The following is a 27,959-nucleotide window of genomic DNA, read 5'->3' on the forward strand; positions in this document are numbered from 1 at the left end:
TTTAAAATAATTCACCTTTCTCTCTATGTAGATTTTTTTTCCTTGACCTTCTGAAAACAAGTTGTAGAAACCAGGCCTCTTGACCCATAACTGCTTCCTATGAATTCTCCAAGAACAAAGCCACGTGTGACTCACACCAGTTGTCTCGGTGATGCCTTTTCCAGCCATTTGTCCAGTGATTCACAAGGCCTAGTTGTTTACTCTTCACCTTATTTTCAAATTCACATAAAACACCCCCCCCCCCCGTGATTTACATGCAAAGTGTAGAGAGGCAGATTTCATTTCCGAAGCTAGAACACAAGAGAGATTCTAGAGCAGTGGCCAAGGGGGCGTATCCACACTGAAGCCCAAAGAGTGGCAGGGAAGGTCTACAGTGCGCCCTGCTGGGCTAGGCCCATGTGAGCCATAGACAGGGAAGTGAGCGGTGTTCGTGGCCATCCCAGAAAGGAGAGTGAGGAACGTGCGTGACAAGGAAAGATGGAGCCAACAGAGGAGCAGCTTTGAGTCACAGAGCGCAGAAGCAGCCTCAGGACACCTGAACCACATTCTGACAACAGTGGGGAATTGCCTCAAGTTTTTTGAGAGATCATCAGCCCCGGTTTCGTTTCTGTTGCTGTGATGGAGTACCCTAACAGAAAGCAACTTAGGAGGAGAGAGGGACATATTTTGTTTACAACTCATTGCAGCAGGGAAGTCACACTGGCGGGGGCTTGAAGCAGCTAGCCACATCCGCCTGTAGTCAACAGCAGGGAGGAAAGAATGCACGCATGCTCGCTCGCTTGCCAGCTTGTGGTCAGCAGCATTTCTCCACTCCTATACAGCGCAAAACCTCCTGCCTAAGGAGTGTTGGTGCCCACAGTTGGCTGAGTCTTCATACAATAATTCAAGACGGCTCCCCACAGGCCAACACAATGTAGACACGCCCTCACTGAGACACCTTGCAGGTAATTCTAGGTTGTTTCGTGTCTCATTAAAGCTAACAGTTACACTGACACAATGTGTGGAAGGCAGGGAGGCTCAACCACTGTTCCTCAGGTCCACAAAAAATGCAATATTGTGCTCTGTCCCTCCCTCAACACCTAGCACAGCCAGTGCTCACACAAAAGGAACAAGACAGGCAAAGAATTTCCTTGTCAAAGAGAAAACGGCACAACCTGGCCCTGGCCTCACTCACAGAGAGGGCAGGGGTCAGACACACGTGCTGAAAGCCTCCTTTCCTCTTTGAGAATGACATGTCCGCTAGCCAGTGGTGTGCTGGCCTCAGAGGCACAGTGGAAGCACCTGGAAGCTTTGAAATCTGCTGATGCCTGGCGCAACCCCACCCACCCCTGGGATTTGGATCTAACTGGTCTACTGTAAGAGCTGGGCATTGGAGTTTGGGGAAAGAGTCGATGGTTCTAAGTAATGTGCAAGGTCCACTATCTGCATAGTCCTGAGTTCTGCCGAGCACGTCACTGCTCAGTAAGTACCTGTTAGGCATACTTGCTATTTGCCAGTCACAGTGCTAAATGTAGCTCACATTTCTAAACACACACTACCTACAAAGTTAAAAAGAAAAAAAAAAAACCTCATATACATTAATATACACTTTCCGGTTAATTCCTTAGGTCATAAATGTTAAGGAGATTGAATAGCCTTTTAAGCATACTGCACTGCTCTACATACTTGCCCCTCTTGGAGATCCTGTGGAAATCTAGTCTACCCACCCCACAAAGAGGTCTCCCAACACCTGACTCCCTGCTGCCACAGACAGATCCCTAAAGCTCCTTATCTCAAATCTGGCAGTTAAAATATCAGCCGTTCCTCACTTCTATCACCACCCTTTGAAGGCTTCTTGCCCACTTACAGCTTTCAGAGGGCATCAAAACGGAGACTCCGCAGTGTCTCCTGGCCCTTCATCTCCACTGTCAGCCAGCAGGCTGGCCTGTCAGCCCACTTGGAAAAGTCCTAGCTCATGGAGCTTGAGGAATGGCAGAAAGTTGTTTGATGTTTGTCTCTTTATCTCAACTTTTCAACTTGCCTCATTCTGGGCCGGCTACTTGATGACAGATCAGACCATGATCAGGTGCCAGCTGCCAGCAGCCCCAGGTGGCTGGAAAGGTGACAGGGGAAGGAATGGCTCTCCCATCAAAAGCCAGTTACTCAGGCCTGGAAGGATGCTGGGTGTAGGGAGCGTCTGGGTCCAGGATTGTGCCAACTGCATTGACAGGGAAGTCACCTCTGAACTGCCCCTGGCAGTGCCTCCAATGCTTAGATTACCCCCTGGAAAAGGCAAGGTAGGGGGTCTAGTCATGTGGGCACCTGCTCCTGCTGTCATGTGCTCTGGCCACCTTGTGAGGGACTGATGTCATCTCATGCACGGAAGACAGATGTGGATCCAGGGGCAGTGACAGTGGCCCTGCATGGTCCGAGTCATGGAGCACCATTGTCTCCAAACAATGGGAGAGAGGAGAAGGGATGTGAGAGCTATTTCAGTACTGTTGCCGTTCAACACTTGCTGGTGGGAGAGGAAGGCAGCGGGGCAGAGGGGAGGACGACAGAGCAGGTGGGCTTACCAGATGTTTGAGAGCTAGGTCTAGGGGAGTGGGTGAGATAAGCCCTGCCCAAGCCTCAGAGGGTCTGAGGCCTCCCGCGTTCCAGCCACAGAAGGCAAGCATCACTTTTAGCTGGGATCCCCTGTTCAGTCCATGTGATAGAGCCAGCCTTCAGCGTTCCGTCGGTTCAGCAGTCATACCCAAGAGCCATGTCTCTTTCCCGCGCAGCCTCTTGCCATGGCTTCAGCATCTCGGTCCTGACTGAAGTTTAATGGCCTAGTGAGCCGAAGTGAGTAGAGGCCGGGCTCGGCCTTCCAATGAGCTCAGCTCCCTCTGGCTCATAGCGAGGCTGTATGGCGCCTGAGCTTATCTAGCAGGTTTAAAGTGGTGATCTCTCTGCCCCTGGGCTCACACCTCCTTCCTGGCAGCCCTGTCCTGACTTTGGTGGTCACCATTTGTGCTGGCTAGTTTTAACTGTCACCATGCCGCAGCCACCTGAGAAAGGGGTCTCCATCGAGGGATTTCCTTCATCTGGTTAACCTATGGGCATGCCTTTGGTTGTTGACTGATATGGGGGAGATCTAGCCCATTGTGGGCACACCGTTCCCTGGGCAGGGCATTCTGAACTGCTTAACGTGGAGAAAACTACATGGGGCAGCAAGCAGGGCAACATGGTGCATCCGTCTCTCTGCTCATGACTGTGATGTTTTAAGTTCCTACCTTGACTTCCCTCAGTGGAAGGAAGGAACATGAAAATGTGATCCAGATGACCCCTCTCCTCCCTACGTTGGTTTTTTTTTGGGGGGGGGGAGAGTTTTATCCCAGCAATAGGAGTATAACTAGAGCATTATTTATGAAGCAATCGCTTCAAGAGACCCCCCACATGCATTGGGGTTTCCACCTGTAGCCCCTCACAGCACACTCATCAGGAAGAGCTAAACCATGGCTTCTGCCACTCTGTTAGACTCTCTCTGGGGAAAGCTAACTCTCCTATGACAGGGAAGTACCAGAGAATTTGTGCTCTGTCTCTCTCTTCCACCACAGTAGTAGTTCTCAGGGGTCTCTATGCCCTCAGCTGAGATACCCAAGATTCATGGTCTGTTCTCCTTCCCAAAGTGCCCCCACACCCAGCCAGCCCGAGTCCAGGCTGCCTCCAGCACGTACCTCCTGAGTAGGAAGCCTCCAGCGGCTTCCTCCATTTCCTGGTCTCTTTCCCTGCTACCTACCACTGTTTCCCAGGGTCACCTCCCATATACGCTACCCGCCCCTCCCTGACTTTGTACATGCCTCTCTGTACAGGGGGGCCCTACCACAAACAGAATGAGGACCAATAAGGTGAGTCTGAAGGTTGTAAGGATTGATGTGGGGCATCGGGCACGCAAACCACCTGCCAAGTGGCTTGTGTTGACCACTGTCCCTTCATTCTTCTCTCCCCACACAGTGGCAACATGGAGCGCTCTGAAGCCCTGAGTGACAACACTCTCACCCTGACGGTGCCACTGGTGCATGAAGTGGACACTTCCATCACTGGGTAAGCATCCAGAACACAGGGTGCCCTGCCAAAAATACACACACACACACACACACACACACACACACACACACACACACTCCTCCTAGTGTGTATGTGTCATAGCCAAGAACAAGTGGCCCTGCCGCCTCCCTGCCTGCCAGCCTGGGAAAGCAGGAAGAAAATTTACCTGCAATGTGGCCCATATCCACCTCCCATCTGCTTTCCCTTTGGCCAGTCCCAGCCTCCCAGCCGCATAGCTGGAAACATGGGGGTTGCCATGGTGTGTTCTCTGAACACTCTGTGTATCTTTATATGTACCTATTCCCAGCCCCTGTTGCACACAGTCACTCCAGAGTGCTGCACAGCGGCAGGCACTGTGGTTATGGGATTAAAATACTAGCCAAAAGCTGCAGGGCGGGAGGCTGCAATGCTCCTCAAACCCCAGCTCACAGGACAGCTGCCCTTCTGACCAGCTCCACGGTTACTTCCGGCTTTTTGTGTTCTTGTTGGCTCCTCTGCCCCATGCCTGTGGTGGTCTGGAAGAGACAGGAGCCATCACAACAACGCTACCAACCCATTCAGGTGAAGTCCACAGCCACTCGCTGCCGCTGGTTTTGTTGGAAAGCAGGGCTGCTGGCTGTGTCTGCAGGGGCACCAAGCAACCTGAGCCCAAGCTTAGAAAAATGAGAATTCGGCACCTGCCTCCAGCAAACACATTGCGTACCTTCTGGAAGTTCAGTTTCTCCCATCAGTCTCTGGAGTTAATCCGTGGGTCCAGAAGGGAAGCATTGTTCCAGAGGGTGGGGCCATCCCTGCAGTGGCCAGAGCCTGCTGGGAGCCACCAAGTGAGCAGCCCTTGCTTGCCAGTCAGCAGCATGTTGTAGCATGGCTCTCAGACATGAGGCTCTGCTGGGATGCATTTGCAAGACAGCGGCCAGCGTACACTGCCTGTGTTCACAGATCTGTTTTTAACCATACGGTTTATTTATCCATCCTGACTAAGGGACAGTACAAAGTGCCCAGAACCAGGCTTTGTCCTCAGGGATGAAGGGGGAAACACCTCCCCCGCCACACACACACACACACACACACAGTTGATGGTGTTGTCAAGGCCTTAGGGGATCTCGCTGTGAGGTGCTAAGTGCACGCCCCTCCCATAGCCTCCCCATGAAACCATCAGTTAAACAAACAAGGCAACCTCTGATCTTTCCAGGGGCGGGAAATGGGATGAGTTTAAATGAACCAGTTCTTGCCGTTCAGCAGTGCTTGGAACTCACTGTGCTATAAAATAAAGTGCTTACACTTTGAAGAAAAGGCGGCTGTCCTCTTGGGCTCAGTCCCACAAGGCCTCACACTGTTGTTTCGAGAACCTTTAAGCACCTAGATCCCACCGTTAGGGACTTCAGCCTGCTCTCTGTGTATGTGGGACTGCCTGCTTACTCACAGGCACAAATAGGAAAGTAGTCTCACCAATTAATTGATGGCAACTCTTGAATCACCTTTTAGAAGATCACGGGCTAACACTGTAAGATAATGCCATCACTGGATTTATTCTCCTTTGAAATTCTCCCACTTTTTTGTAATCTTTAGCATATGTATTGTTACTTGTGTGTATGTGCAAGCATGCATGGGTACCATAGAACATGTGGAAGTCAGAAGTCGTCAATGTAAAGGAGTCGGCTCTCTTTCCACCATGTGGGTCCCAGGGACTGAACTCAGGTCATCAGGATTAGTGGCAAGCACCTTTACTCCCTTAGCCATCTTACAAGCCCCTAAAATACTAACAAGTATTTTAATTTAATTCAATTTCTAATAAGTATGGGAGTCTGACAGATGATGCTTAAAAAGTGAATTTCTTACAGTTTCAGTCGCCAAATACATAATTTATTTATATTTATTCTCAAGAGCTCTACATTTCCCAACATGCTCTACAGAAATGCCTTTCAAATGACAAGCAAAGTATATAATTTTATAATCAAGAGTTTTGTTGTTGTTGTTGGTTTTGTGGAGGGGTGTTGGGGTTGGGTTTGGTTTTGGTTTAGTTTGGTTTCTGTAGCTTTTGATTTTTAAAAGCTTATTTCAGGAACATAATTGGGATGGTAGCTGGAGAGATGGCTTAGTCAGTGCAGTGCTTGCAGAATAAAAACATGAAGATCTGAGTTCATATCCCCAGCACCCACGTAAGAACCTGGGGCAGCCATGAGCATCTGTGACCCTAGAACAGGCAGATCCTTGAGGCTCTGTACAGTCCCCACCTCGGAGAATAAGGTGGAGAGAGGAGGACACCTGATGTGGGCGTCTGACCTCTACACCTACATGCTCACAGGCAAACCAACAAATATGTACATACAAAGAAATATAATCTCACTGTGCAATGCTTATGTAGCTTAGGCTAAGAGACATGCTAGGGATGTCTGTTGGGAAGCCATGGGCATCTGTGTTCACTCAGAAGAGAGAGAAATGACCATCTAGCAAGGAAGAAAACCTGCTGGGAAGACACGGGCACAAGAGAGGTGATATCTGAGTTCTCAGCCCAGCAGTGACCTGGGGGCTTCGCCTCAGGTAGGATGACAGAGTTTATGCTTTTCTCTTTCAGAATTGTGTCCCCAACCTCCTTCGTGTATGGCGAGTCTGTGGATGCATCCAACTTCATTCAGCTGGATGACCAGGAGTGCCACTTCCAACCACTCAACATCACTCTTCAGGTACCGCCCCCAGGGATGTGTCCACTGATGAGAGGGCCAGCCTTTACCTTTGTTTACAGAGGAACCGGTCCAGTCTGGGGGAGGGGGCAAGAGAGAGAGAGAGAGAGAGAGAGAGAGAGAGAGAGAGAGAGAGAGAGGGAACCATATACCTACAGATCTCTGTGTTTTTGAGAATTTAGAACAGCCACACCAAAGAACAATGGTTCTCAACCTAACACTATGACCCTTTGATGTGGTGAGGTGACCATCAGCCATAAAATTACTTTTGTTGCTACTTTATAACTGTAATTTTGCTACTGTTATGAATCATGATGTAAATACCTAAAATGTAGGACATCTGATATGTGACCCCTGTGGGGGTCGTGACCCACCGATGGAGAACCATTGCCAATGAATGAGAGCTTTGTCAGGAAGGCTTGTATTGGCCATCATCCTCCCCTATACACATGCACACACACACACACGCATGCATGCACACGCACACGCATCTCTCAGGGCCTTGTCACATCCACATTTCCTCTAGGATTTTCATTCTGACTCTGGTCAGATTTTCTCCCCCTGGGGACCAGCCTTTCAGGAGTTCAGTTTCCTGAAAGCTAAGCTCTGCGAGCCTTTGCACCGTGGGAAGTGCCCTGGTCCAGCGAGGGGCCAGGGCTGACTCATCTTAGCTTTTTAAGCATCAGCTTCACAGGTCCACTGGGTGTGTGGTCTGGAGACACCCAGAAGACCATCGTTCCTTCTCTTAGAGGTTGCAGACTTTTTTCTGAAACAGCCGGACAGTGGCACCTGTTGGTCTGTGGGGCTATAGTGAGGAGGTAGCTGCAGAAAGATGGTTATCCTTAGCCATGCAGCATCCTTGGCATGTGTCTGTCTTTCATGTGCCATGGAATGGTACTCCGATTTCTTCCCCCAGAAAGTTAATGACATAGCTATTCTTAGTTTGCACCCTGGACAAGAGTAGACACCAGGCCAGATTTGGTCTGTTTGCTGGTCTTTGCTTTTACAATACGGACTCTAAGGACAACTTCTTGAAATGGGAACATGCGGATCTAAAGCCAGGAGGACCGCTGCCAGTCTGTGTCCTTTAGGGAGCAAGCACAGGAACCATGGCCCCTGTGAGAACGGAGGAGCAGTGTGGTCCCAGAACTGGGTGAGGCAAGCCTGGGAGAGGACTGGCCTGGCATTAATTGGAAAGCGCAAAAATCCCTTCATGTTAGCGACATCATGCTCAATGACAGCCACACCTCGAGGTCCTAGGTTCTGCCTTCCCATGCTGTCCCCTGCCTGTTCACCCTCCTCTATGGAGAGGATGCTCTCCCTGTGTGATACCCACTACCAGGGCCAAATAACAGTGACTTACCTTGCTGTGGCTCCTCCTAAGTGGACGTAAGATGTGACAAACAATGATGTGGTGAGGGTGCTGAGGACAGCTAACACATTTTGGGACTCACAGATGATGATCTTCCTCCACCCAGAGTGTCTTCTGGGCCAGGGGAACTCCAAAACCATGATGGATAACACATGTTTCCAGCTTAGAGAAGATGCGTCCTTGACCAGCTAAGCGGGCTGTCACACGCTCCCTTGATTTACAGAGAATAGGAGAGGTCAGTGAGACTGCAAAGTGATGGCTGGGGTTGCACCTTCAGGTTCAAAAGCACCTCTCAGAGTCCGTTTATTGTTTCTCTTTGTGTCTCTCAGTTGGATAGGAAACAAACACCAGGTAGATTTATTTTATTTCTGTGATTTATAGCTTTTCTTCTCTTGAAATACAGGTTGCAGACAAGAGAATTATTTAGAAAGTCTCAAGTGACCCAGACAGTGCCATAAAAATAAATAAATAAATAATAAAAAGTCCTGGGGACCGAAAAAGACAAGAGGAATGCTAGCTATGTAAAATCCCAGATTTATAACAGATTCTGATTGTTAGTACCTGCTTAGGGGATAGAAGGAAAGGATCAATGGATGGGTGGATGGGTGGATGGACAGATGGACAGACAGATGGGTGAATAAATGAATGGATGGATGGATGGCTGATGATGGATGGATAGATGGATGGGTGGATGGGTGGGTGGGTGGGTGTGTGGATGGATGGATGATGGATTGATGGATGGATAGCTAGGTGGATGGGTGGATGGATGGATGGACAGATGGACAGACGGAAAGGCAGATGGATGGATTCTGAGGGTATGCAGCTTATTCTTCCAGACTTAAAGTTTGGTATCTAAGAACATACTTAAAGTTTGGTATCTAAGAACATAGCTTATTTCACATGTAACCTGAAGCTAAGAACCCAGCTGGAGACTGTGGCCCTCGGAACTGAGTGATTGGCACGGTCCTTAGATAAAACACTGAAGTGTGAGCTGTGGCCTGAGGAAGCTTCAGGCATCAGTTCAAGTTTGAGGCAGCAAAGCCTGTGTTTCTGGAACCTTATTTACTGGCACGTTTTTCTGGTACAACCATTGTGAGTACAGTTGTCCAGGCAGAGGGTCACTCAGATCAGGAGTCATAGTGACCAAGCGTGGGGCTGGTGTGGGGAGAGGGGAGAATGTGGTGAAATCTCTCAAGTGTTTCCTTGTCTGCAGTATCATTCCTGAAACAGAAACAAGACTTCCCCGAGGAGGGGTCTTCTGTGCCTTCTAGTAGTAGAAGGCACATGCTGCTCAACAAGATGCATGTGAGCTAAGAGACTCCACTGCAGATGCAGATGGGGAAAGGCTGGCTTTTGTGCCTTGTGAGTCATCTTTCCAACAGAGGCACAGAAGTTTGTTGGCTCTTAACACTCTTAACAGTGATTGGTTTGATTTGGATTCAGTTGGCTTGATTTTCCCATCAGGAATCAAAATGCTTCTCCCACCTGGAGAACTATAAGGAAATATATTGCAGAGGTCATGCACAAGCCTTCATACAAATGCAGGTGTCAAGACACTAGCATGGCAAGTGGTTGTTGCCAGCATGGCAAGTGGTTGTTTGTTGGGATTTAAAAATAAAACAAACAAACAAACCGGAATCTCATTGTGTAACCCTGTCTAGCCTGGAAATCATAGAGAGCCACCTGCCTCTGCCTCATGAGTGCTGGGGTTAAAGTCATGTACCACACCTGGCTGCTGTATTGTTTTTATGATACCAGGTCTCACTGTGTGACCCAAGTTAGCCTAGCACTGGTGACTCTCCTGCCTCTGCCTCTTAAGTTCTGGGAAGATAACGTTAACAGTAAATCTGATAAGGCAGGCTGCCTCTGAGCAGTAAGACCATGTGGACGAGTGCCCTCTCTCCTGTGTTCCCCATCCATGCTTTCCCAGGGGTCTGCAATTCTGAGCTCTTAAGTTTTTCTTGAAATTAGTTGCTTCACTTGTAGCTGGATACTCCTTCCTTTTCTTGTATCTGAGGGCTGTTGCTGTAAGCCTTGTCCTTTGGGAATCACGGGTTGACAACAATCTCTCATCCAGTCTTTTTTTTTTTTTTTTTTTTTTAAAAATTCTTTTTCGTTCTTTTTCTTTTTTTTTTTTTTTTTTTTTTTTTTTTTTTTTTTTTTTTTTTGCTTCATGGAAACAAAACAACCTACTGTGAGAAAGAACCACAGACCGGGCTTTCTATGGAAAACTGGCTATGAGCAGAGGCCACACCTTCAGTATGTGAACATACACACCTTCAGTGCGTGAATGTACAGCTTGGGTGGTTTTGTTTGTTGTTGGCTCTGCCTCTCTAGCCTCAGCTTCAGAGACAACGCTGACGCCCTGACTTTTGTTTCTCATCCCAGGCTGCCTGGCAGGGTTTCACTTCTCCCTCTCTCCCACTCATCCCATCATTGCAGCTTAGCATGGTAGTGCACGCCTGCAGTCCAAGCCTTTGGGAGACAGCAGCAAGAGGCTCATGAGTCGAGGGCAGCTTGGTCCACATAGTGAGTTCTAAGGCAGCCTGAGTGTTCATGGAGAGAGATCCTTTCTCAAAACTAAAGAAAGCAAATCTATAAGCTTCATTCATCTCTTTTATTAAAATTTTTTAATGACACACCTATTAAACTTTGTCTGTTTAAAGTATGCAGTTCAATGATTTTTGTAGAATTTTGTTTCCTCACAAAATAAATTTAGAACATTTCTATCACCTCAAAAAAAAATTACACATTTGTCAGTCCCTGCCTATAAAGACTTACCTTGAAAATAGGTGCAAGTCTGGCTCCAGACCCCTTCAGTTAAGCAAATAGCCCAACAAGTGAGTCGTAGAAGAGACAGGGTTTCTCTGTATAGCCCTGGCTGTCCTGGACTCGCTTTGCAGACCAGGCTGGCACAGTGATCCGCCTGCCTCTGCCTCCCCAAATGCTGGGGCTACAAGCATGCACCACTGCTCTTCTAAGTTATACAAGTTTTTATACAAAAGCTATATTCACACTGTATTGTAGCGCTTACGTGAGTAACAGAGTAACTAGAAACAACAAACACACCTTAATCAAGCGTGCTTTCTCCTTAGCTTCAGCAGTTGAAATATTGTTGCGGGAAAGGGTTTGCCCCAGGAGGATGCATGCTGACCATCCTAGCTGCTAGTTGAGAAGGTTGTAGTATCTCTAAAAATAACAGGGACATTTGCTGCATCCGTTGACCTTGTGCTCGTGGAGCATTCTTGATAGAAGATGCTGCTGCTTGGTGTTCTATCAACAGTAGACATACTATAAAATATTAGAGTCAGCCACCTTGTATCTGCCAGTGCCTTGTCAGCTGAGTTCATGACATCTTCTAAATCCCCCGTGGTCATTTTTAGCAGCTTCATGGTGTCTTTGCCAGGAGTACATCCCATCTCAGGAAACAGCATAAGAGACAGCTTCCCATCCATTAAAGCTTTGTGATAAGATGGCAGAAATTTGTCATCTCTTCAGGCTCCACTTCTAGACCGTCCTGTCAGTCCCCCCACATATGTAGTGACTCCCTTTCATGGACTCTCAGACTCCTCAGAGTCATCTGTAAGAGCTGGAAGCAACTCCACCCAAACACCCATCACACTGATGTCTAACTGGCCACACTGATCATGAATGTTCTCAGTAGCCAGCCCTTTCTTGGTTTGGATTTGTGATGATTAGTTTAATTATCAACTAAGCACAGTCTTAGAATAACCTTGGCGTTGCGGCTCCGTGAGTGACTGCCTACGTTAGGTTGGCCGCTTGATATGTCTGTGGGAAAGTGTCTTTGTTCTACGTGATATGGGAAGACCTGCCCACTGTGGGCGGCGCCATTCCCTGAGCAGAGGAGCCTAGATGGCTGGCGTGAGAGTAAAGGAGCTGAGTACCAGTTTGCATGCATTTGTTCACTGCCCTCTGTTCTGTTGAGCAATAGATCACAGCAGTAGGCAAAGCATTCAGGAAACGGGTGTCAGAAGAACTGCAGTCCAGTCTTTGTGACTCTGTTAGAGCACGTGGGCTCCAATCATTATAATGTGTCCACCTGAATGATCTAAAGTATTTTATCCTACCCGAGCAGCCATTAATCTATGTTCTGTGCCTGTAAATACACCCATTTCCTAAATCCCTCTTCTTACTTACTCTGTCTCTGCCCTGAGTGTAGCTTCTTGTCTTTGCTCTGTCACTTCACCCTTGTTGGTCTCTCTGTGGCTTCTTTCTTTCCCTTTCTTGCTTGGCTTTAAGATGAAAATGAAGAGATGGTAGAGAAGAAAGCGGGGGATGGGGGTGGGTGGGGGGGGGAGTTTTGCAGCATCCCATACTGAGCCCAAGAAGAGATATGCGGACGTCACCAAACTGTGTCAACAGAATGACCTTGATAGCACATACAGCAGCCCTGGTTGGTTGGTTTAGTTTTTCAAGACATAGTTTCTTCATGTAGCCCTTGCTGTCTTGGAACTTACTCATGGACCAGCCTGGCCTCAAACTCACAGAGATCTGCCTGCCTCTGTTTCCTGAGTGCTGGGATTAAAAGCTTGCACCACCACCACCTGGCACAACAGCCTTTTGTAGGAATCAGATCATTTTGGGTCACTGAAGGTCATCATTATCTTAAACGGTGAAAAGCATAAGTTTGGACCAGGCCACTGGGTCTCAGAGATGATTCCTGTATTGCATTTATCTTATCTGTATGGCCTAGGAAGCCAATAACTGATACAATGAGGCTGTAGTGTTTTTTAAAGCTGCAAGCTCTAAACTACTACTAATCTACTAGTAACCTAAACTAAACTACTCTAATCCTGTAGCCTCAGAACCTACATATATCCCAACCACTTGCCAATCTGATGCTCCTCAGGCAGCTTCTCTCCCCAGGGGCCAACTGTCCAACAACCAACATGCTCCTCCCTTTCTCTGAAGCCCCACCTTCCACTTCCTGTCCTTCTGCCCAGCTGATTGGCTAAACCGCTTTATTGACAACTGCTACATCCACTCAAGGCATTCCTCCACACTCCTGGACATAGTATCCCCTGGGAAGTGTAAATTGCTACCCCGCCCATCCCAAATGCTCCAGAAACTGGGTGTGGCCCTTCTCACACCACCCACCTATGTCTGAGAAAGTTCTAGACTGTTCTTATATTATTCTAGACTGTGAGGGCCCCTGAATTTTGATATCTGAGTAACTGTGAATAAAATTTTAGGCATGTAAAGTTAAATACAGTTTTTAGTAAAAAGAAGACAAGGACATCCTCAGTTTTGTTAGAACTCCACTATTTATTATTTAACTAAAATCAGAGCCAAGTGATGTAGTGTCTATTTCAACTAAAAGCATATCTAAATAAATTAATAAGTCGCATCCTAGATCCAAGCCATCATGTCTTTGCAGGGTTCAGAGACTCTCAGGGCATATGATGCATCACATGACCTGAAGGTCTGTTGTCTCGCTGACGCTTTCTGTGTGCCCCACCCCACAGGTCTACAACACGGGCCCCAGCACCCTTCCTGGCTCATCTGTCAGCATCTCTTTCCCCAGTCGGCTGTCACCAGGTGGCGCAGAGCTGTTTCAGGTCCAGGAGATGCTGGTGAGTTCTCCATTTGTGTCCTATATTGGTTTCAGCTTTGAGCTACCTGTTTGAAATTCATATTCCACTCTCCTGGAATCTACTTGGAAGGCCCAGGGAGTCTAGCTAACTTCACACTCTGGAGATGTATCAGGGGAAGCCAAAAGAAGGATATTAATTTCTGTGTTGAGGCAGTTTTGGTTGATGCCATAAGACCTTGGAAGGGATGAGGAGGGCATGGTTGTAAATTCATCTCCCAAGTGGCTTGCGGCACCTCTGGGAACTCCCGAAGACTGCAGTCGTGTGTGTGTGTGTGTGTGTGTGTGTGTGTGTGTGTGTGTGTGTGTGTGTGCGTGCGCGCGCGCACGCGCGCGCAGTGCCTGCGCACGGTGTCTCTCACCAGGTTCTGTCCCTCCTCTTATATAGATACCCGCATTCAATCACAGGACCTACACCGGGGTGATTTCACTTAACCTCAGTCACCCACCAAAGGCCCTGCTTTTTGGCACCCGTTGTCACATTAGACCCAGGGGATTAACTGCCAATTTGAGTTTTAGAGAGAGTAAACACTTTCACACCATAACACCTCTCAGGCCTGCATCTCTGTCTCAGCTCAAAGGCCTTGCCTCATCCTAGATTCCTTTTCTCATAGACTTCACACTCAGCATACAAGCAAGCCTAACACGTGTCCCTTCGTAATGCTGCCAGGGTGAGCACTGTTTACACCTTTGCTTCCAGAGCTGCAGCATAAATGCTGCCACCCATCGCTCTGGTCATGGTAGCGGCCCTTCGCTTTGCCCTGTCTTTGCTCTGGACTCTTACAGTCCATTCTTGGTTGGACACACCTCTGTATAAAACATCCTCATGGCTGGGTGTGGTGGCGCACCCCTTTAAAAATCCCAGCACTCGGGAGGCAGAGGCGGGCAGATCACTGTGAGTTCGAGGCCAGCCTGGTCTACAAAGTGAGTCCAGGACAGCCAAGGCTACACAGAAAAACTCTGTCTCAAAAAAAACAACAACCAAAAAACAACAAAAAAAATCCTCATGGCTTCTCTTCCCCATAAGTTCTCCCGGCCCTTCTGCTGTCCCCATGCTCTACGGCCTGTCACTCTGCCCTGTCACTCTGCCCACCTCCTCTTGGCTAGTCCCCTCTGCTGCAGCCTCCTTGCTGTTTGCAGGTGGTCTTCTTTCTGCCTCCAGAATTCGGCCTTCCTCTTCCTCCCATTGGAGTGCCCTCCCCCACCCCCAGTTATCCACACAGCCTTCTCCAGGTACTTCAGGCGTCGCCTTATCAGTGAGCCCCTCCTTCTGCCTCTATCTTAATATACCTTCATCCCTCTTTCCTGCTCACGTTCCACCTTGTCACCAAGCTGACATCCTCCATCATTTTTCATATTAGGCCACTTATGCTGCCTCCTGTCTGTTCCCTATAAGGATGAGGATATCTCTCTCTCTCTCTCTCTCTCTCTCTCTCTCTCTCTCTCTCTCTCTCTCTCTCTCTTCCTTCTCTTCTCCCTCTGCCCCAACCTCACCCCTCAGATCTAATGCAGTGCTAAGACTATAATATGGATGGATGTTCAGAAAATACCATGGACTATGAGAAACACCTCCATATTCTAAAGCAGCTGCTAACCCTGCAAGCGATTTCAGGGAAATATGGAAAACACCCTCAGCAGAACCGTTGGCTTAGTGACTGGATGTTTGATTGTTGAGGGGTGATTTACTCTCCAGGGAGATGGAATGTGAGGCAATCACCTCTCTCTGAGCCCCCACAAAGGATGGAGACACAGAGCTGGGGGGAGGGGGGTGCCACATAGGAAAGCACATGCAGGGGGGTTGAGAGGATCAGGAGAGCATGGGAGAGACAGCCAGAGAGATGGTCCCTCCACACATGGTTTGAAACGCAGAGCAGCAAGCCCATGGCCTGTGTGAAAAGGACGCTGCCACAGGGCAGAGGTTTGGGAAGCTTTGTGGGATGCAGTCAGTGTTTCTGGCATTGGCATCCTCTTGGTCACATGGCCCAGAGATGAAAACCATGTGAGTGCTAGTGCTGAGCAGGTCCTGGTCCCTGAGTTGTCTGCTCAGTTGCTCGTGTGCCTCATACTATTCCATGTGTGCCCTGCCTATACTGTGTCCCTGTCTGTGGGCCCTGCTGAACCGACAGAAGACAGTCCCCCACTGTTGGGTACCAACAGGGTGACAGTGTCAGAACTTAGCTTGAACTCAGCAAAGTACACACTTCTGTCTTCTTGCATTTTTTATGTTTAGTGCCGAGAATTGAGGATAGGGCCTGGTACATGCAATGTGCCCCCTCCTCTCCTTTTTAACTGTTATTAACCATAGTAACCAATGCTCTTCCTTGTCCCTAATATCTGGAAGAATAGTGTCCTCGTGCGGCACACAGTATTCTGTAAGAGATGCTCACATCTACAGTGTTATAATGAGACACGAACCTCACCCATCCCATGACATGAGCAGAAGTAACTAACAATAGGCCAGCCAGAGCATTTAAGTCTCTTGGGGCAGAGGGGTATGTCCAGGCGTCTCAGAACCACACCCTTTAGCCTCCCCACTGGTCCATTGCGTGTGGATGTACGTTATGTTTTCCCAAGGGCTTTCAGTCAGAGTGGCTTGTCTGTGAGTCTAGCTGATGACCCTGAAACTACCAAGAAGAAAGAGAGCTGCCTTCTTTCTGGTTCTTGAGTTCTCAGAAGCAAACCCTTAGGTTTTTTTAAAAACAATATTTAGGGCGTGGTCAGTCACAGAGGTTCTCAGTGGCCAATCCTAGTGAAAAGCATTAGTGTGACATAGGAAGGCAATTCCCAGGCAGCAGCAAATGTCAAGCACTGTGTTCTTATAAAGAGCCCGCACCAGATGACTGATGAGGGGACTGGAAACAATCGCATGGGTGATATGCTGCAGCTACAAGCAAGGATCCCAGACACATGACTCGGAGGCCTGAAGCTAGCTCACCTTTGGCCTTAGGGCCCAGGCCAGCCCTCTGTTGCATTATGGAACTTGAGACCACTCCCTAGATCAGGTGTGGCTAGCTAAGGTAATTTCATTTCTGCCACGTCCTTCTAGACTTTGAATGGAATAGGGATTTCATTCTGGGGACTCAAATAGTAACCTAGATTTCTTTATGTTGCTGTGATAAAACAGTCTGGCCAAAAGCAACTTGGGTAAGGCATGGATTTATTTGGCCTATGCTTCCAGGCCACCATCCATCATTGAGGGAAATCGGGACTGGAACTAGAGCAAGGACCTTGAAATAGGGAACCCTGGAGACATGCTTGTTGCTGCCTCACTCCGGGTTCACAGGCAGCTAGCTTTTTTATGCAACCTAGGGACCACCTTTACAATTGAATGGCACCACCCACAGTGGGCTGGGCCCTCTTGCATCAATTACTAATCAGGACAGCCCCATAGCCTGGCAGTCCCTCAACCAAGACTTCCTCCTCAGATGACTCCAGGCTCTATCTAGTTGACAATTAAAGCCAATAGGACGCTCAGCTTAGTGCTCCTCCTGGGAGCACTCTGGATCAAAACCTCCGAGACCCAGGCCTGTGTGCTTTCAAATGAAGGCATGCATCAAACCTTCCTGCAGAAGGAAAAGATATGGAGAAAGTACAAAACAAAACCAACTCCTAAAGGTACAAGTTGTATACAGACCATCCTGTATATAAAGACAGCTGGCTATCCATTTGGAAAGAAATCACAGAAAACCTATACAGAGCAGACAAAAAGTAGATGAATTCAAGGCATATGGTTTATTTTTATTTTTTTAATCATGGAAAGTACTGAGTATTTTCATAACCTTCGCATGGGAAGCCCATCTCCTAAGCCAGTCCCAGTTCCCAGAAGAAAAGATTGACTTTTCTGTTGTTGTGATAACGGAATTGCCACAGGCAACTCATGGGAGAAAGGACTTATTTGGGCCTACAGTTTCAGTGTCTGTAGTGCCAGAGAGGCATGGCAGCAGGCAGGAGAGCAGGAAGCCAAAACATCACATCTTCACTGCAAACCCAAAAGTAGAGAGCAAACGGGTATGGGCAAGGCTGTGAACTGGCAAAGCCAGCCCCTAATGATGTATTTCCTCCAACAAATCTGCACCACTTTCCCAAACACCAGCTTGGAGCTAAGCCCTCAAATACCTGAACCTAAGGAAGACATTCCTCATTCAAACCACAGATATAAATCAATAAAGATGTTACCCTTTCACGGCCTCAAAATACTTCACAAACAAAGCCCGCAGGTACTTGGAGAAATAGATTTGCAACATAGTTAATAGGTAAGTGATGTACTATTTGTTTCAAAATAACAAGGAAAGCCAAAAATCACACAAATGCATTGGGGAGGGCAGAAAATTAACAAGACAAGTTTAAGTGGCAAATAACAAACCACGCCTCCTTGTCATTGCAAGGTAACAAGGTTTTAATCTTTGAACATATTACTGGGTAAGATAAAGAACAATGACTATGCCCACAAATATGACAGGTGTAAAAGACAGAAAAAGAAACTGTCAAATTTAAATAAAAGCCCTAATAGCCCTACTTCTGGGAGTCTGTTCCGAGAGACTGGAATCTGCTCAGCTAGGGGTTTGCTTGTCTTCCTGAGAACAGATGTGGGTTGTCATGGTTTGAGCACCACCGTAGGCCCTTCCTATTTAGATGAAGTGAAAGGTAACTTCATCTATTCCACTCCAGTTCTGAGAGGGGGCTGGTAGAGTTGAGATAACAATTAATACTGAATTCATATTACAGGAACTTATCCCAAGCTGGAGAGATGGCTCAGAGGGGAAGGTGATTGTTACGCAAGCATAAGGACCTGATTTACCCTGAGCATCTGTGTAGAAGCTGTGCAGTAGCACACGTCTTAATCCTAGCGCTAGAGGTGAGGATTCAGGAGGGTCTCTGGGACTGGCCGGGTAGCCAGGCTAGCCAATCAGCGAGCTCCAGGTTCAGGGAGCACATAGCAGAGAAGACACCTTGCTAGTTGCTTTTCAGTTGCTTTGATAAAATGTCTTGGCAAGAAGCAGTATAGGGAAGAAAGGGCCTGTTTGGTTCACAGTTCTGAGTTATAGACAGTTATCATGGGGAAGTCAAGGTAGGAACTTAAGTCATCATGTCCACGGTCAGGACCAGAGAGAGTAAAGACATGCTCGCATGCTTGTGCTTGGAGTCCTCTGCCTCTCTTCACTCTTACAGAGTCCAGGGCTCAGCCCGTGAGATGGTGCTGTCCACAGTCAGGGTGGGTCAATGAATGCAGCTCAGAAAGTCCCCATAGGCATGCCACAGGCTGGCCCGATCTAGGCAATTTGCCCCGGGACTTTCTTCCCAGGAGATTATAGGTTTTCAAGTTGACAATTAAAGCTAACCAGAACAGTACCCGATATCAACTTCTGACCTCCACATGCACGTGCCTGTGCATACATGTACCCAATGTTAACTTCTGACTTCCACATGCACACACCTGTGCATACAAGTCCCCGATGTCAACCTCTGGCCTCCACATGCACACACATGAGCATAGATGCACGCTTATACACACACAAATAAATGAGCGTGTCACAAAAATGCAGTACAGAGCCACTGTATCAAGTTCAGTGTATACCAGGACAAGTTTGTCTGGTCATATAACTCAGTGAGGAAATGAAGGCACAGGAAAGAGTTACAGGGCCATGCAAGGTCTGAATTTATAAGAACTTGGTTTGGTAGTCACTCTGGACCACTGAGTTGCACAGTCACTTGCAAGCCTCATGACGTCATTCTGTCAGTCATGATGTCCCCTAGCTGCACCGACACCATCTAGAAGACAGACCTGTAGAAATGCAGACCCACACTGCACCTGAACTTCTGACTCCTGGACCAGATCCCGGTTTGAGAAGCCCAGTCCACATCACAGTATTTCTACTAATGCACTTCCATTTTCCTGTCTGTCACACAGCGATGACAGTTGTTGCTGAGTTAGGCTGTCATGAGAATTTGTTTTTAAGCCACATGTCCTTTCACTCAACAGTCACTTTACACCCAGCACATGTCAAGGGTTACTACAGAGAAGAAAAGACAGACAGACAGACAGACAGAGCATAATCATTCCCAGTGCTCACCTTCTGGGAGGGGAGACAAAGATGAAAGTCCCCAGCACATCACTTGGTGCTAAGTGCTATGGAGATGAACTGAGGAGGTAGAGGACAGAGGGAAGGACAGGGAGAGTGGTTGGCAGTGTCCCTCTGAGTCCCCCTGTCAGGGCAGGTGACTAAGCAACCCCAGGAACATACATAATAAGATCTTTCTGCCTGGTGTCCTTGACGGGAGTACCTTGCCCTCACTGGGTTTGATTTTTCTCTTTGAAAGGGCCACCCCTGGAGGCCACCCTGATTGCAGCATGGGCACCCCGAAGGATGCATGTGTAGGCTCATTAGTGCTCATTCTCGGGGAGTTCCCTGTCACCATAGGGTCACTTGCTTCTCTGGCAGTGGCTGGGACAGTGACATTGATGCTTAAAGTGGTGTGGGGGTCTTTTCACATGAGAAAAGCTTTCCGATTTGGCTGTGCTTGGATGCTAATTACAACAGGAAGTCTCCCTTGCGGCAGGCTTCCAGGAGGCTGAGGCTCAACTTGCACACAAACAAGCCAGGCCTGGTGCTTTCTTTCAAGCAGTCTGTCAGATAACCCGAAGCAAAACTGAAGGACTCACAGTTCTGTCTTAATCTCTACCATAGCTCATACTGTTTTCTCCACACAACCCAACCGCCCCCCCATCCCCTCCCATCCCCCCCCCCCCTGCTCTCTTCTGCAGGAAAGCAAAGGCTTGCCCTGTACCAGACTTGCTCTCTGGGGGAGAGGGTCCTTCTAGGGAGAGCTCGAGGCTTAGCTTCCGCCCTCGCCTCCCAGCAGTGAGAGATGGATTTACTACCCCAGAGTGGCTTTGGGGCTTACATAATCTAGCCCTCTGCCTTTGGGCAGAATGCAGCCAAGATGTCTTTTCAGTACAACAGAACCCTATTTCCAGTAGGTTCTCTCTGCTGAGCCATCCCGCATCCTCCAAATCCCACTGCTGTGCCTGGCCTTGGTTTTCCATGCGCTCATTTCCCTCCTGACCTTTTCTTTGCTGAAATGGAAAGCAGCTGCCCCATGGCCTCTCACAGAGAGATGAGCTATCGCCCAATCATTCTTCCCTGTCTTTCCTATCCCAGGGCATTGTCTTTGTGGGCTAAAAAATAAAAATAAAAATGATTAAAAAAAAAAGAATAAAAATTCAAAACTAGGCAGCATACACTGCTTTTTTAGTCCATCTCTCTCATCATGAGAACCTGATTTGCAGGAGAATTTCATCTGGTCATGATTGCTTCTCTATGTAATTCAGAGACACCCTGGAGAGTCTCTGTAAAAAGGTTTTAAAAAGGAGGGTCCTGTGATCAACCCTCATAACTCCAGCTCTGAGGAGGCAAAGACAGGAAGATTCCCAGGGCTTGCTAGCTAGCCAGTCAAGCCTAATTGGATAGTTCCAGATTTAGTAAAAGAGTGTGTCTCTAGAAAATGTGGAGGAGGATCCCTAACATCAACCCGTGGCCTATGCACGCACGCACGCACGCACACACACACACACGTGCTCACAATAAGAAGATTGCATTGGCTCAACCACAAGGTCTGAAACCCTGCATACATGCCCCAGGCTTTCTGGCTGTGTTCTCCACTCACCCACCTCCAGCCTCCCTCTGACTTGCCTTTCAGCACAGGGACCATTCAGGGTGCTGGGGCATCACCCCACCACCACCACCACCACCACCACCACCACCACCACCCCGTGCACTTCCCTGGCCATGTTCCTTGCACATAGCTTCTCCTTCCCCACTGCTCCCCCACGTCTAGTTCCTAGGGCCTCTCATCCATCATGTCCTCCTGAGTGCTCATGCCACAGTGTTCTAGAATATACAACTGAGTCTAGAGCCTGCTCTCTCAGGCAGTCTCCTCTGGCCACCAGCCCCAAGGCTATGAACCCCATTCTTGCCTCCATTTCACTGTGGTATTTTCTCCACAGCTTTTGTCACTTGCTAAAGTCACTCTATTTGACGTCTGGCTTTTCTCAGGAGACTCCGACCATTGTGAGAGCACAGGGCATGGCCCCGTTTTCTGTGTATGTCCACATCTGCTGCATGGGCAAAAGTATGAGCTGGAAGAAATAAAGGGACTCCCTGCCCACAGTAGCTGCACCACCATGGACACAATTCCTTCTGCCATGGCCTTAGGAGATAGATCCTGAGCTAGCAATAGACTCTAGAGGGTATGCCATATATCCTAAAAATCTGGCGGGGGAGGAAATGTGTATTCTCTGAGAATCCCCAAACAGAGCCATTTTGGAAAATCCTATTCATCTGCCAGCAGAAGTCGCCCGAATTTCAATCTGAGAATGAAAAGGAAGGTAATAGGACCCACTGACACTGATGAAAGCATCAATGTGAAAGCGTAAAACCCACAAACTTTAGGGACAGTTGTTAAGTGATCATTTTTCCTCATACATATCAGCTGATCTTGTCAACGGCTTTAGGCCTCCCTTTTTCCTTCTTCATGTCCATGTATGGATGTGAGCCATGTAGTAGTTTCAGAAATAGGTCAGGATAAGGTTTATTTTTTTTTTTTCTTCAGCAGGAGACAAATACTTTGTAAAGAAGAGAAAATGTTTGGTTGAATTCTGCATCAATAGGTAAAGAGAGACAGTTGATTGAAGTTCGGAAGTCATAGTTGCATTTGGGGGCCACTTGGTCTATGTGAGCTTGGCTACAAGGTAAAATGGTGTGTCCCTGGGCTGATTTTGTGCTTCAGTCACTGGAAGGCAGGGACAAGTGCCAGCTTGGGCTGTGTGGACATGGTACAGGCCAGAAACTGACCTTTGAACTGTGTGGACGTGGAGACTAAACCAAGCCAGCGGTGCCATCTCCCTGCTGACTGAGGGTGGCTATCTTATCAAGGAGCCTGAGTAAATTGTGTCCCAGCTGCCAGGACACCTCACTGTCATTGCATTGCCAGCTGGAATGCTGTTGCTTAGATGAATGGTGTTTCTGGTCCCCAACATGAACAGGGCTTAAAAGTAGGGAGTTAAACAGTCAGTTTCCCTCCATCCCTTAAAACAAACACAGCCCCCCAGCCTTGCTGGTGTGCGCATGGCAGGTTGTTAAAAAGTCCAGAACAGAAATCTCGCTGAGGATAAACAGGGCTCATCTGCCACTGCCGAGACACACATGGTTCTCGTTTAATCTGCTGAGGCCTGAGTGTGTCTCAGAAACACAAAATATGGGGGATGGCTTTCTTCTGTGCACCCCAAATTCCTTTTCACCGGAAGGAATTGCATCACCAGCCCCTGAGAAGTGGGGGCCGTTGGGGACCATCTTTTCCTCCCCCTTTAATTTCCTGGACATTAGACCGAGAGGCACACTTCAGACTTCCCTGGGATCCCTGAAACCTGAGAAGCAATGAGTCACTTACCGGTTTCACTTTCCAGCAGCTCTGGAGTGCGCGCACCCCCCAAAAAACTCTAAGGGGTTAGGCAGAGCACGGCGGGTGGAGATGGCATACCGGAGATGGTCTCCGAGCATTTGATAGAAGGGGAATCATCAAGTGATAACCTGACAGAGTGGATTCTGCAAAGCTGGATAGGTGTGAACTCTGTTTTTTGCTGGATGGGTGTGAACTCTGTTCTTTGCTGTAGGGATCCGAGAGCTAAAACTGGAATTTAAACAAAGGCATACAATGCCATGTCCCAGTGGGTGGGGGCAGGGTGGGGTGGGGTGACGGGCTCATTCATTATCCAAATCAGTAGACCGGTCTGTTTCCAATGCATCTCGTCACCCTTGGAAGGCGAGCATTTTTTTGGCCTGCACGTCAAGCGCTCAGATAATGTATTGACGCCTCCATCTCTCACCACAGAAGATCCAGCCACATCTGGAGATTCTTTGGTGTCACTTCATCTTTAAAACCTACTTCCCATCTGTATCCCTTTAGCTCCAGTAAAGACCATCCCATGCTTTGGAAATGGGCCTCCCCTGGGGCCTGCCCTTCTCTGATGACATGTAAATGAATTCTCTTTTATGGGGAGCCTGGTGTGGCCTGCACTCTTGACTCTTCAGAATGTTGGTTCATCGCCCCCAAAGAGGGAAAAGGGGGGCTCAGGACTGAGGGTGAAAGCGTTGTGTTCGCCAGCCCTACAGCTGGTGGAAATAAAAGGCATTCTTCTATAGCATAAGAGATGGCGGGCTCGCAGAGAGAGGCTTACAGTCTTGTGTGGATGCTGCAGCTTCTTTCCTTTTCCGTCTCACCTTTGGTCTTGGCAACCTCTTGACCTTTCAGACAGAGCTCAGCTTTCTTCGGAGAGGTGGCCTTTAGGGGTCAGGAAATGGCTGAGAGAAAAAGTGTTTTCTCTAGAGGATGATTTTCAGCTAGAAAGAAAATATCTAAATCAAAGTTACGACATTTTCGGGATTTTAATTTTACTCTCCTGGGCCAGGGAGCTGGCAAAGGTCCCTGCTGCCAAGGCACGTAGACAAATAAGGGAACAGATGCAATAAATGTACTGTCTTTTTCTTTCTAGAATCGAAGGACACTAGGCTATTCTGGTGGCCCTGATCTGTCCCCAACTCTGCAGGCTTCAAGTAAGCCGTTACTGTGGACAGCTGTTACATGCCATTTCCACAGAAAAAAATGTCTAGTTGAGTCCCTATTGGCTCTGGAGCATTGCAGGGGCGGGACTAGCCAAAGCCAGAGCCTTCTGTCTGCTTACCTCATAGAGCTTGTGATGTTGAGAACCGCTTTCCTCTTTGAATTCTATTTGTGTGTTGGAACCTCTAGCTACATGTAGAAAGAAAGATGAAAAAGATCAGAACTCGGGCCTGGAGATTTGCTACTGGCCGGAAAGTGCTAGGCATGCAAGCATGAGACACGGAGCTTATATCCCAGCACGTACCAGGCCTGGCAGTGCTCACCAACAATCCCAGGGTAGGCAGAAGCAAGAGAATCCATCCCTAGGGCATGTTGGCCAATTGTTCTAGCTGAACCAGTGAGCTCCAGATTCACTGAGATACCCTATTCCTCTGCTATGTGTGTTCGTGCACACACATACATGTGCAAACACTGACACACATGTACATATACAGGAACATGCGTGCACACACACACACACACACACACACACACACACACAAGGAATTACCTGCCAAGCTGATAAGCAGGGAGTCTTCCCCCAAAGTGTAAGATTTTGTCGCTCTTCAGAAGGACACGCCCACAGACCATTCTAAGAGCGCTCTATTTCCCTTTATTTAATTCTGGGGCATCGACACTCAGAAGCGGTGTTCTCAACCTTTCAAAACATGGGTAACATAAAGCTGGGTGCATCCACAGTCAGGAACTCACTAGGACTGTCATCTCCATCTCTGGCCTTACATTAAGCAGCTCATCATAGCTGGAAAAAACAGGGGTTACTTTGAGCACCCGACTCTCTCTGGGTCTGCAGTATCATATGGCCTGATGTGGGTGCTGAAAGTGCAAATCTTAGGGTGCATAAAAAAAACAATGTCGTCTTTTACCATCCTCCACATAGTACCAAGAAACTCTTGGCAGCCATCACAGCAATATAACTTAACAGAAGAGATCAAATGAGATGCAGTCAGGAATATCATTGCAGTTCACTGTTGCTAAGTGGACTAGACTGTGACTGGCTCATTTATGTTAGGTCAGGTGTGATTAACCAGTTGGTACCATTTCTCAAGCCTTTTAGAGAGTCCTAAGTGGATGTCACCAGTGACCACTATGGAACACAGCAAGCCGTGCCCCCACCCCCCACCCCCTGTAGAGTGTGAATCACCCTGTCCTGGGATAGCTCCAGCCCCAGAGTGGCTGGCTGGTAATTGAATTAGCAGAACTGGCATTCAAAACATTCTCTGGGTTTCCCATCTCAAAGGGCGTGTGAATTCGGAGAATTCAGAGGGGCCCAGCAGTTAAGTCGCGGAGCTGGCTGTGTTTACCCAGTTGCCATCAGCTGTGGTTATGTAATGTGATACAGAAAGTGGCCCAAGGAAGTAACAGGGAACAGAATGTCGGCTGACAGAGAAACGTGAGTTAACAGGAAACACATGTTCTTGGGGGGGCTCCCGGCTAGTTTTAAGTCAACTTCACCAAGGGCCGCATTGAGGGCGACTCCAAGCAGGGTCCTAAGTGACACTCAGCTAGCTCGGTCAGGCTTCCCTTGTGCAGCCAGGCACATTTTGATGACCTTCTCTGTGAACCCCTAGCCATTGGTGTGCCATCAGGAGAGCAGGCTAAAACTGATGAAAGGGACATCCGGGCCTCAGATGTGCTCACTAAAGCGCTCATTACAAGGTCAGGTGTGGTGAGGCACACTCAGAAGGTAAGAGCAGGTGGGTCTTTGTGAGTTCAAGGCCAGCCTGATCTACATAGTGAGTCCCAAGCCAGCCAGAGCTATGTAGAGACAAAGAAAGGAAAGGAAAGGATTTTTTTTTTTTTTTAAGTGTTAAGAAAACTACAGGCCGGGGTAGAGTTGGTTCCTTAGTTCTGAAGCAGGTTACTGTGCACACCTCAAATCACAGGTCCTCCTCACTGGCTCAGAGCCTTCACTGGCTCTGCCCCCTCCCTCCCCTCATCCTTCTGCAGAACCGACTTGCTCCTAAGATTTGCTTACAAGTCCCGGAGTTCTGTTGTGCAAAGTGGATAACAACATAAAGAATAGAGGTTTGTGTGGCAGATAGTTTAGGAAGCTACAAAGTCAAGGGGTACAGTGCTGGCATTGTGAGGGCTTCTTGTTCCAGAGTAAGGAAGACTGCTATGACAGCAGTCTCAGCCAAAGCTACACAGAGAAACCCTGTCTCAAAAAAAAAAAAAAAAAAAAAAAACTAAAATAAAATAAAATAAAACAAGACAGCAATCTCATGATAGCCCACCAGGCCTGTGGTACTTGAATGGATTCATTTATTTATGGTGGTAGAGAACCGTGTGACCTGAGTCCACATCTCCAAGCACATCAACATGTGAAAGCGAGGGGCACATCCCACCTGTTATAACACTCACTGATGCTTGTCTCAGCATGAACCCAAGGTTACTGTGTGCACCTTCGCTTTTCTGTTCCTTTGTCTTCGTCCTCAAGATCTGCAGGAAGCCTCCTAATTCCTCTGAGTCAGAAATGCTCTGAGGCTGGGATGGACAAACTGTGTAGTGGTCAGAGTGTGAGAGATCAGAGGCAGGACACTGGCTGTAGAGCCTGGGTACTGTGGACACAGGGTGTGGCGAGGAACACCCAGCAGAGATTCTGGAGAGGGGCTTCCCAGTCTCTCAGAGCTAATAGGCACAGGTTACTTAAGCTCTCAGACCCCCCTCGCATCTGTGAATTGTGGGTGACAAATAGAGAGACTGGAGTCACAGTGTGCCTAGCATACCTCTGACGTCTGCCTGTCTGTCTGTCTGTCTCTTATATGCGGTCAACTCCCCAACTCCACTCTCAGAACCAGTCCATTTTAACAATGGAGTGTTATTCCGCCCTAACAAAAATGGCATCCTGTCGTTTGTGGCAACGTGGAGGAAACTGGAGGATGGTAGGTTAGAAGTGAGGCAGACATAGAGGAAAACATACACATGTTCTTAACAGGTGGAAGCTGGAAAAGGTGACCCACAGTAGTGGGTGAGACAGTGGCCACAAGCCTGGGGTTGGAGGGGAATGGCTCAGGGAAGGAAATGGTTTGATAGGGGTGAGGTGCAGTGAGAGAGCTAACAGAAGCAGCTGCACATCCCCAACACAAAGACAACTAGCCAAGGCGATGGGCACTCCAGTCACCTGATGGTAGGTATCCTTACACATGCGTTCAGTTTCTGAAAACGCACAGCAGAGTGGGCTGCTGGAGAGATGGTCCTCAGGAGCACTTGCTGCTGTTGCAGAATGAATGTGGTTCCTGCACACAGATTGGGTGGCTTACAACTGTCTATAACTCCAATTTCAGGGTACGATGCCCTCTTCTCCGGCCTTCATAATTACATAGATACACAGACACACACACAGAAAGAGAGAGAGAGAGAGAAGAGATGGGGGGAAGGGAGGGAGGAGCGGAGAGAAGAGAGAATTAATCTTTAAAAAGAAAACTCACACCATGCTCAAAAATATGTAGGGTTATATATATAAAACTTTCTTTTCAAGCCCCATTTAGACAGACGTGTGGTCTCCATACTGAGGACAGTAGTCCCTGCACAAAGGTGCTGCAAGGATCCA

The 27,959-nt window shown here is 48.2% G+C and overlaps 1 protein-coding gene across 1 annotated transcript in view; it reads left to right on the plus strand.

Moving 5' to 3' along the window:
• Itga9 (integrin subunit alpha 9) overlaps positions 1-27,959 on the plus strand; it is a 296,042-nt gene that overhangs the window by 229,378 nt on the left and 38,705 nt on the right. Inside the window, exons 21-23 of the mRNA XM_051140720.1 lie at positions 3,976-4,065; positions 6,644-6,752; positions 13,608-13,715. Of these exons, the coding sequence (XP_050996677.1) occupies positions 3,976-4,065; positions 6,644-6,752; positions 13,608-13,715 (307 nt within the window). The remainder of the gene's footprint in view (positions 1-3,975; positions 4,066-6,643; positions 6,753-13,607; positions 13,716-27,959) is intronic.

This window comes from Acomys russatus, chromosome 32 (assembly GCF_903995435.1).
Source record: "Acomys russatus chromosome 32, mAcoRus1.1, whole genome shotgun sequence".
NCBI lineage: Eukaryota > Metazoa > Chordata > Mammalia > Rodentia > Muridae > Acomys > Acomys russatus.